Source organism: Bos javanicus, chromosome 9 (assembly GCF_032452875.1).
Source record: "Bos javanicus breed banteng chromosome 9, ARS-OSU_banteng_1.0, whole genome shotgun sequence".
In the NCBI taxonomy this organism is placed as follows: Eukaryota; Metazoa; Chordata; class Mammalia; order Artiodactyla; family Bovidae; genus Bos; species Bos javanicus.
This window is the reverse complement of record NC_083876.1, coordinates 49,947,973-49,959,326: the sequence shown is the minus strand read 5'-3', so window position 1 is coordinate 49,959,326 and position 11,354 is coordinate 49,947,973. Positions and strand designations below refer to the sequence as shown.

Below are 11,354 nucleotides of genomic sequence, written 5' to 3'. Positions count from 1 at the left end.
TGGAAGTAATGATGCTAAAGCTGAAACTCCAGTACTTTGGCCACCTCATGCGAAGAGTTGACTCATTGGAAAAGACTCTGATGCTGGGAGGGATTGGGGGCAGGAGGAGAAGGGGACGACAGAGGATGAGATGGCTGGATGGCATCACTGACTTGATGGTCTTGAGTCTGAGTGAACTCCAGGAGTTGGTGATGGACAGGGAGGCCTGGCGTGCTGCGATTCATGGCGTCGCAAAGAGTCGGACATGACTGAGAGACTTATCTGATCTGATCTGAGGACATAGAAGCAAGCGAGATGTTCATCAGCAGATGAATGGATAAAGAAGTTGTGGTACACAGATACAATGGAATATTACTCAGTCATAAAAATGATGCATTTGAGTCAGTTCTAGTGAGGTGGATGAAGCTGGAGTCTGTTATACAGAGTGAAGTAAGAAAGATAAAAACAAGTTTTGTATATTAACACATATATACAGAATCTAAAAAAATGGTACTGTCTAGACTTTTATGATCCATGTCCTCTCCTCAAAGCTCTGTTTCAAGATGTTTTCCATATTGTTGATTTCCTTCTCAGTCACTCTCCTTTGCACTTGAGACAGGCGTTTCCGGAAATTTCCACTCAGCAGGATGTAGAGAAAAGGGTTGATGCTACTGCTGGCATAGCTGAGACAAATGGAGAGGTAATATCTCAGACAGAAAGCCAGTGAGGGCTGCTCCACCTGTTAAGTTCACCAGTTGCATCACGTGATAGGGGGCAGCACTCAGGATAAAGATCGGCACCAGCGCCAGCACCATCGTGGTCAGCTTCATCACTCTCTGCCTTGGAACACTGGGATTGTAGCTGTAGAGGAAAAGTTTGGAAAGACAGAACATAACCATAGAAATTATGGGCAATGGTTTCCCAGAACTCTTTGGCCAGTCCATAATATCTCTGCAGTGAAATGTAAAGCTCATTTTTCTTCCTACTTATTCAGAGTGCTGTAAAAATACCCTTTTTCATCCCACTAAAAATTTCCCTGATTTTCCAAAGCTGGAGAATTTTGAGAAACAAAATAAATAACATAGGACTTAATTATAATCCAAAATATCAAATAAAGATGTATGAATCTACGTTCATATAAATAATTGAATAATATGTGGGAGAAGAGACAAATCTTCTTTATAGAAAAATTCCAAATAATATATATAGATACTCCCCTTTCCAGGAGTTCAATGTTAATTCTTACCCTCCTTCTTTTCCCTTTGAAGGTAGACTATACTTAATGACTCATTTTCAAATAATAGAATAGAGGAAGAGATAAATACTAATTTTGTATCAGAGAAGCCTGGCAAATACTACCTTAACCAGGTGATCAAGATTAACATCAACAGAGCTGTCGTGTAGTTATCACATACCCCCCAACATGTTGTGATGAGACTTCTCCTAAAATACCTAACCAAAGTCTAATCGTGATACACTATCAGTCAAACCCAGATTGGGGGACATTCTACAGGATACCTACTCAAGTGCTTACTTAATATTATCAAGGTTATGAAAAACAAGGAAAGACCAGAGGAGACAACTGAATGCAGTGTGATCTCCTGGATTGAGTCTTGGAGCAGAAAGAGGACTTTAATGGTAAAACTGGTGCAGTTCAATACAGAGTAGAGTTTGGTTAATAGTAACATACCAATGGGAGAAGGCAATGGCAACCCACTCTAGTACTCTTGCCTGGAAAATCCAATGGACAGAGGAGCCTGGTAGGCTGCAGTCCATGAGGTCACTAAGAGTTGGGCATGACTGAGCGACTTCACTTTCACTTTTCACTTTCATGCATTGGAGAAGGAAATGGCAACCCACTCCAGTATTCTTGCCTGGAGAATCCCAGGGACGGGGGAGCCTGGTGGGCTGCTGTCTATGGGGTCGCAGAGTCGGACACAACTGAAGTGACTTAGCAGCATCAGCAACATACCAATGCCATTTCCTTTGTTTTGACAAATGAATCATGGCAAGATGTTAAAGGGGAAACTGGGTGAGGAATATATGGAAACTCTCTGTACTATTTTTGCAACTTTTCTGTAAATTTAACTTTATTCTAAAATTTAAAAATACTTAAAATTTCCAAATTTTGTCCTGTTCTGTCATATTTAGACATTTCATAGAGATTTCTCTGGGACATGACTGAAACAGATGAATAAGCCTGGAGAATATTATAAAGTAAAAGTATGGTAGCTAAAAGTCATTCTAAGATAGTGATTCTTCTGCAGCTCATCAGAGTAGGCACCATTATTCCTCTAACTTATTGCATCTGAAGGATAACTGGGCAGTATGAACTTTGTTTCATAAGATGCTCTTAACATTTCTGAGAAAAGTGTTAGGAGCAAAGTGATCTGATTTGGAGAACTGTTTTAAAAGAGCTTGAGTATCCTCTCCAGCTGTCAATGTCATAATATTCCATATGCTTCCATTTCAACCTTTTCACCAACTCCGCTCCCCATGATACATTTAGAAACTATTTTTTTCCCCTGTAACTGTGGCTGCTTCCTGTTCCCATTCTAAATAGTCTGCTTTTAAAATAATATAATATATCCAAAGAATTTAAAGAAGTCAATAAAAATGTCATGGGCCAATAGACCACCTAAACCTCTGGTACCAGGTTCTGCCACAAATTTTGACTAATGGTGGTAAAATTATTCACATATTCTTTTTTTTTTTTCTTTTCACATATTCTTTTTTTTTTTTTTTAAATCTTTACCATGTTATGTATCATGTATGGGGAAACCCAGCAACTTGTCTTTTCAAAAGAAATACAATGATATATTCTAAAGACAAATTTTAATAATGATCTTTAACCTAACATATAATCACTGACTCATTTGAACAACTTGATATATACAATTTCAGTGGAAAATAATTTAGATTTATTCATGTAGCTTTAGAGATGGACTTCCCTAGTGGCTTAGTGGTAAAGAATCAACCTGCCAATTCAGGAGATGTGGGTTTGATTCCTGGGTTGGGACGATCTCCTGGAGAAGGAAATGACAACCTACTCCAGTATTCTTGCCTGGAAAATTTCATGGACAGAAGGAGCCTGTTGGGCTATAGTCCATGGGGTCACAAAAGAGCCAGACACAACTTAGTTGCTAAATGACAAACAACAACAAATATTTAAAGATCCTTCCTGGTCTACGGCCATACCACCCTGAACGCGCCCGATCTCGTCTGATCTCGGAAGCTAAGCAGGGTCGGGCCTGGTTAGTACTTGGATGGGAGACCGCCTGGGAATACCGGGTGCAAATTAAAAATAAATAAATAAATAAATAAATAAAGATCCTTCCTAAGTTATTGTCTTTACGTAAGTTTTTGGCTTTATTTAGTCCTAGTTGACTTTATTCTAAGTATTCAAATATTAATGAAATCCTGCTTCTCTACACTAAAAACGTCACAAAAATGAAAAGGCTATAAATTATACACAGTATCTAGGATCTTTACATATGTACACAACTCTGTAAAATGTACAAATAAAACATTTAAATAACAGTGGTGATGACAAACATACATTTTTATGAAACCATTACATCATTAATTTCAATATTTATCATTGAGAGATCCTCAAATCTCAGAACATGACTTATTTTCATGACTGAAAATAAGTCTTCAGAATATGACTTATTTTCTGCTTCAGAACATGGCTTATTTTCTGAAAATGCCTTATATAGACATTAATGCCCATATGTCTGAGCTTGGCATGTTTCAAGTGACTGTTGCTTAAGTTCCTTTTGTAGATATCTTAGATTTCTGAATTGTTCTTTTAACAAATAAGACGTACACTTACCATCTGGCATCCTTATTCTGTTGATATATGTCCCAAGTATAGCATAAAATTAAAATACAGCACATCAAAATCAAGGGCGAAGGGAAAAAGGAACTTGTTATCATCAAATACAGAGTATACCTATAAAATGAGAGAGAGGACATGACTGTTACATTCACAATGCTAGAACTGACTTTCACGGTTTATGATTCTCTGATTTTTCAGGGCCCAAAATAACAGTGCTTGGAGCAAACGTTAAGGATCCCTGGGTCCTTTCACATCCAGAGGTGTGAAGTCATGCTTTTCGTTATTCACAGACAACGACTCTTCCCTCGCCAGCCCTTCTCAGCAGCCAACGCTACTGAGTACAGAACAAGTGAGCGTGCTTATTATTGTTATTATATTTAGTGTTATTAGCAACAAGAGGCCATAAGTGGCATTTGTTCTGTAGCAGGCGCTGTGCTGGGTGCTTTACTTATTTTAACCCACTGAATCTGTGCATCCCCATGAATACAATGCCAGTAACATCTTCATGTTGCAGAAGAGGAAACTAAGACACAGGTTACTAGCTGAGTAAATTAGGTGGCTTGCCTAAGGTTACTCACACAGTAAGTGGCAGAGGTGAGATTTGAACCCAGTGGTAACTGAGGCTCCAGATGGCCTCTCAATGGGCACTCAGGAGGTGGGTGTGCATGCTTACTTGCTCAGTCTTTCTTACTCTCGTGACAGCATGCACTGTAGCCTGCCAGGCTCCTCTGTCTACGGGATTCTCCAGTCAAGATTACTGGAGTGGGGTACCATTCCCTTCTCCAGGGGAATCTTCTGTACCCAAGGATTGAACCCAGGTCTCCTGCAGATTCTTTATCTTCTGAGCCACCAGGGAAGCCCCAGGAGGACCTGTTGTCAAATCAGCTATTATTTCCCTATTCTCCACCAGGGAGAGCTCTCGCGTGCGCCACTCCGTTTCTGCAGAGACACCAGGTGTCCTTCCTGGCAGAACTCTGGTGTCCTGTGCTGTATGCTGTGCTTGGTTGCTCATTCATGTCCAGCTCTTTGTGACCCCATGGATTGTAGCCCTCCAGGCTCCTCTGTCCATACTCCAGGCAAGAATACTGGAGTGGGTTGCCATGCCCTCCTCCAGGGGATCTTCCTAACCCAGGGATCAAACTCAGGTCTCCCACGTTACAGGCAGATTCTTTACCGTCTGAGCCACCAGGGAAGCCCAAGAACACTGGGAGTGGATAACCTATTCCTTCTCCAGGGGATCTTCCCGACCCAGGGATTGAATCCTCCTGCATTGCAGGCGGCTTCTTTACCAGCTGAGCTACCAGGAAGGCTCTGGAAGAAGGCAACCCGGATTGGGTGGGTGTGGACAGGGTGGCAGAGAAAGAGCTCTGGGACCACAGATTTTCTGAACATAGCACACTAGTCCCAGCCTTTTGTTCATCTTGAGGACTTAATTCTGAGAGAAACAATAGAATCTGAAACCTCAGAATGTCCCTTACCATAACCAACATTAAGAAGCAGAAACAGCTGTAGGTGCAAAATAGTTAGTCTTTGTTTATTTGACACAGGCCGAAGTCTTGTAGTTGTATGGTGAGCTTCAGGTCCTGCCCTCCTTTTAGACAGGTGGGGCCCAGGTTAATCTATCAGCCCACCATGATTAAACATCACTTTACCTTGAGATGGGCTGATGGTTTCTGTCTGTGAGTGGAGCCAGTGCTGGTGTGAGAAATAGCAAATAAATAATCATGGTATTAATTTTACTGTTGCATTCCTCTGGAAATTTCTTGCTGCTGGATTCTTGGCCTTGTCAGGCGTCTGGCTCCATCCCTCTTGGGCTGTGTCTATGTGATGCAGAAATGACTTCTCTATTTGACAAGTGGTGGTATGGGAAAAAGGAATCTGCCAGACCGACTTGCCATAATGTATGTAAAAAGCACCAGCACAATACGTGGCCCTTAGCAGGAGATCGAAACATTTAATTAGGGATTACAAATGCTCTGTTGAAAGTTTCAACTAGAAAAATTTTGACCTGGGTTCGATCCCTGGTCCAGGGAAATCCCACATACTTTGAAGCAACTAAGCCCGCTAGCCTCAACTACTGAGCCCTTGTGCGTCTAGAGCCCATGCTCCTCAGTGAGAAGCCACTGCCATGAGAACATGCGGTGCCTGTGCACCGCACCTGGAGAGTAGCCCCACTCTGCAACTGAAGAAAGCCCGTGTGCAGCAATGAAGACCGAGCACAGCCAAAAATAAATACATGAATCAATAAAAAATGAAAACATAAGAAGTGCCTGTGTTGGTTGCTGTATTGGTTTCCTAGAACTTCCTGTAACAAATTACCACACACCGGATGGCTTAAAAGGACAGAAATCTGTCTCTCAGTTCTAGAAGCTGGAAGTCTTAAAGCAAGGTGTTTGCAGAGTTGTTCCTTTTTGAGGTGTTGAGCATGTGATCTCCCAGCCTCCCTGGAGTTTTATGGTCCTGCCTGGTGTTCCTGGCTTTCAGACCCTGGCTTACAGACATCACTCCAATCCCTGCCTCTGTCTTCACCTGCATGCTCTCTGTGTGTCTCTGTAAATCGTCCTCTCCTTATCAGGCCTCAGTCATTGTATTTAGAGCCCACCCTAATCCAGTAAGATGTCATCTCAAATTGATCATATCTGCAAAGACCCCATTTCTATGTAAGATCATATCCACAAGTGCTGAGAATTAGGACTCAGATAGATCTTTTCCAGGGACCCAGCCAAACTCCAGCTGCATGTTGACAAGGATTGAGTCTCAGAACTCTAGACCATTTTGTGATGTCCACCTGTCCCTTGATTGCTATGTTCCCACTGAAACTGGCCTCCATGGATCTTTAAGATGCATATTTAAATATAGTTGCACCCATTGAGGTTACATGATTAAGTGCAAAATTTTTTTCTAAAGGTTACCCTATCCTTAAAAATCAAACTATCGACTTGATGGTGGGAAGCAGAGAAATTAAGTGGAGAGACGGGCCCGGAGAGGCTCCCTAAGGACACTCCGTGTGGCTGCTCACATGTTCACAAGGAGGATGAAGCACTTCACAACTTAATTCAACTCTATTTTTCTTAAGTTTTAACAACCTACCAGAGTACATCATGAGGGGATGTTAAATCAAAAGCACAACTCTCAGCGCTGTCTTTAAATTTGATGACCTTCGAGTAGACCCAGACAGGCAACACCGGAATGAAGGAAGCTGCCCAGAGGCCCAGATTGATGCAGGTTGTCTTGTACCCGGTTCTCCAGCTTGTCAGTTGAAATGGCTGGACGAGAGCCAAGAACCTGCAAAGCCAGTGGAGAAGGGTTTGGGAACAATCAATAAAAGCACTGAGCTCCAAGGATGAAAGGTTCATGACAAGAGTAAATTATTAGTATTATGATCCTTCCTGAAGCACACCTCTATCAGGGTGAAAGAAAGTTATATTTTTAAAGAGCTGGCTGGTACTTGTAGAGAAAACAATTCTTGACCCTGTAAGTCTGAATAAACCACTCACTGATACACAGCAGTCACTTCCATCAAGACCCTGAAAATGGTACATTGCTATGCAAACTTTTTTAGGTTTGCTGACCCTTTTATAGTTATTTATTTATTTGGCTGTGCTGGGTTTTAGTTGTGGTCTTAGTTGTGACACATGGCATGTGGCATGCAAGATCTTTCGTTGCAGCATCCAAAATGCAGCATGTGGGGTCTAGTTCCCTGACTAGGGATCGAACCCTGCACCCCCTGTGTTGGGAGCACGGAGTCTCAGCCACTTGGACCACCAGGGAAGTCCCACAACCTTTTTATTTACAAAGGTGCTTCCCTTGTGCAGGAGGCTCTGGAAAACTGTATCTGAATGAGGGTAGGGAGATTCCCTCCAGATGGGAATGGCCTGCTTCCCAGGAGGGTGTACGGATATAGGACAGGAAGGAGGCTGGTGGGAGGATCCCCAGCAGCATGAGGTTCGGGCACCCAGGACAGACATCCTGCTTAGATGGCGTTAGAGTCAGGGCCAAAGGCTCTTAGAGGTTCAGGTCACAGAACTGACCTGAGTAATCAGAGTAATCAAACAGAGTAATCAAACATGACTAGTACAGACAATGCAGATTCCTCAGAGAACTGAGGCTTAAGGCTGATAGGGGTGCAGAAATGGACTAATTTCATGGGGAAAGGGTTCTATTTTTCTTTTTTTCCCCCATTTTGATCCAGAAGAAAGATAATCGTTAATTAGACTTGAAAATCCTGATACAGCAAGCATGTTTGGTCCTCCAGTAAATCCAAGAATAATTTTTCAGAGACAAGCTAAAGCATGAAAAAGAGAGCTCAGATCCAGAGGAGGGGATTTGAGGAAGCACAGTTTTGAGGGGGCTGGGGGCTGTAGGAAAGCAGGATTAGTGGACGTTCAATAAATGTGAAATATGGTCTATGGTCTATTAATTTTCTCCAGGATTTTGTAGAGCTTCTTAATGAAGATTTATGAAAATGGAAAAGTCTCTGTCTCCTCGCTTTTCAATTTTGCACTCAGTTAAGGGAGCCCTTGGCATGCAGGGACAGGCTTGTGGCCCCGGGTACCTCAGCCACCCCTCCTTCCCCACCCTGCATCTGCGTTACCAGTCACCTGTCGCTAAGGAGACGAAGTCCCCTTCCCTCCCTGCTGAGGAAGGGAATAGGTAGTGATTGTACAGCAGCCCCACCATCTTTCTGTCTGGGATTAAAGACAATGGAGTCATGGCATCGATGGGTTAGGGAATCGTCTCTGATGACCTTCCCAGCTGAAAACCCTTCAGTGACTTTTCTTTGCCTTTCAGATAAAATTCAGAATTCTCCCCATGACCCTTGAGGTCTTTTTCCACCTGGCCTTCCTGTCACTCAGGCTGAAGTTTGTGCCCATCTCTGGCCTTCCCTCAAGTTCTGTGTCTTTCAGTGCCAGGTACATGCTATTCAGCCCATCTGGCAGGACCTACCTCTAGTTCCTCCTTCCCTCTGATCCCCATTAGGTCTCCCTCTTGGAGAAGCTTCCTCTGACCACTCAACTCTATATGAGGGCCCATGACTATAAATTTGGATATTAGGGGACTCTACTTTTCCTTCCTAGGATGTATCATTATGTGGAGATAATAATACACATTTACCCATGTGACTTTTCACAGAATGTCTGTCTACACCTGTGGAATGGAAGCACCATGAAGGCAGCAGCCTTGGCTATTAGTTTAATGCTGCTGTATCTCATGTGTCTTGCATGGTTCCTGGCATATGGTCCATGCTCAATAAATATTTGTTAAATGAATGAATAGGGAATTTTGGCTTCTGTTTACTGACTTGGTTGTTGTTCCAGAAAATTTAATTAAAAAAAGTAACCACTAACAAAAGTCTAGGTAGCTTTCACCTGGAGGCAAATATTTTTAATATTTTGGGTGTCTAAATTTTTTTTCATATGGCTTTAAAGGTAGGAACCTACTATTAAAATATTTCATATACTTGCAATTATTAACTAATCAGAGAAAGGAAAATGAAAGAGTTTGGGGAAACACTTGGTATTTATGGTCTACTAAATCGGAGATCAAACCAGTCAACCCTAAAGGAAGTCAACTGTGAATATCCATGGGAAGGACTGATGCTGAAGCTGAAGCTCCAACACTTTGGCCACCTGATGCAAAGAGCTGACTCACTGGAAAAGACACTGGTGCTTGGGAAAAATTGAGGGCAGGAGGAGAAGAGTAGAGAGGACCAGATGGTTGGATAGCATCACTGACTCAATGGATATGAGTTTAGGCAAACTCCAGGAGGTGGTTAAGGACAGGCAAGCCTGGAATGCTGCACTCCATAGGGTCACAAAGAGTCGGACATGGACTTAGGGACTGAACAAATCGAACATTAAAATAAATGTATAAATAATATCACATACTGATGCACTGACAGTTTTGGAATTACAGATAAAACTTCATTTCTGTTTTACAAAATTACACATTTTCTTGAATTTTTGTGAATTTAGTAGAGTTAGAACTACGAGAAATTCCAGAGGCTGGGAAAAAAGTTCAGTGTTACAAAATCTTCATTTGTCTCTGGCTATGTGATCCTCTGGGAGAAAGATAAAGGCCTGAGTGTCTTTATTTGAAAGTAAAATTTTAGCATTTTGTGCCCATAAGGTTAAAAAAAAATACATGCTATTCAATTGTGTAAGATACACATGCACACATATACACACTCAGAAAAACCCTGTGATGATTAGGAAATGTTCTGTGGTCTGTTCTAAGGCAGACAATGTGATTTCAATTTATTTGCAGTAAGAGGTTTACAGAAGAGGTTCGGTTTCCCCCTCTTAAAAGAAAAAGCCAATACTCTTCTGCCTTCATGGTACGTACGTGGTATGAAGAAGCTTTTATTCTGCTGAGAACGGGATCACAACAGTGAGGCTCGTATTTTAAGTTGCTTCTCTGAAGTGGGTTCCAGCCCTGCACAGGGCCCTGGCCCTGGTGTTGGAACCCTAAACTTACCAGGCTTTATTCCACACACTGTGAGCTTTGGTGGTATCAGCTGAACTAACCAGATATACCTACCTAGCATGTAGATTAAAAAATGTGATGTTAATTATAAGTTGAGAAGTATACTCTACATATTCTGAGAATTCTTTTGTAGAAAAGCAGCAGGATTAAAAAAATGCATTAAACATTACCATCATTATTCACGCTTGAATAATAACGACCCAGCAAATTTGATTTATATGAACGCTGCTATTCCTTTGTTCAGCCGTCTGATGAACTGCTCACCACTTCCCAACCCTAAAGGCCCTGTTGGAAGGGTAAAAGAGGCAGAGCTCAAGAAAGAGTCCTCCATGGACTCAGAGGAATTTAAGACTAGCATTCATTCATTCATAATAGTGTTTGAGTGCCCATATGCCAGCCACTGTTACACAGACACTCGGAATGTACTAGTGATCAAAAATCCCGCTTTTGTGTAATTCACATTTGATGTATGGGGGAAGCTAGACAATAAACAACACACACTTATCTCTGTATACCAAAGACATTAAAGTCTAATATGTTTAAAGCAAGAGAGAAAGAAAAAGTGGATCAGAGCAAGAGGGACTAAGTGTGCTGGGTTGGGACTGGGGTGGAAAGAAGGCGGATGGAGATTTTACATGGGTTTTTCTCTGAGTGGGCATATTACTGTTGTGCTTTTTACTGTTGTCTTCAGGATTTGTTTCTATTTGGGGCATGCTACTAAGACCTGGTGTGAAAATCCATACCATCTAGATGCCACAGGGAACATCCTAACCTCCTAGCTCACAGGCTTCCTAAAAGAAACCAGATGGTGAGGTAGTTGCCAGCTACCTGCCATCTCTAGAGTTGGACAGCCTGGCTCTGAACTGGGCTTCAGCACTCACTGGCTCCACAAAATCTCACCATCACCATCATCTCCTTGAGTAACATTAGCTTACGAGCTTGGTAAACATGGCTATGACATGTTCTGGGATTGTTGTTCAGTTGCTAAGTCGGGTCCAACTCTTGTCAACCCCATGGGCTGCAGCAGTCCAGGCTTCCCTGTCCTTCA

At 42.1% G+C, this 11,354-nt stretch overlaps 1 protein-coding gene and 1 pseudogene across 1 annotated transcript in view; one reads left to right on the top strand and one right to left on the bottom strand.

The window, feature by feature from the left end:
• Positions 1 to 496: 496 nt before the first annotated feature.
• MCHR2 (melanin concentrating hormone receptor 2) overlaps positions 497 to 11,354 on the bottom strand; it is a 38,811-nt gene continuing 27,953 nt past the window's right edge. The window contains 4 exon segments of the mRNA XM_061428630.1: positions 497 to 721; positions 723 to 840; positions 3,815 to 3,934; positions 6,911 to 7,105. Coding sequence (XP_061284614.1) covers positions 497 to 721; positions 723 to 840; positions 3,815 to 3,934; positions 6,911 to 7,105 — 658 coding nt within the window.
• Positions 3,164 to 3,279, top strand: LOC133254521 (5S ribosomal RNA; annotated as a pseudogene).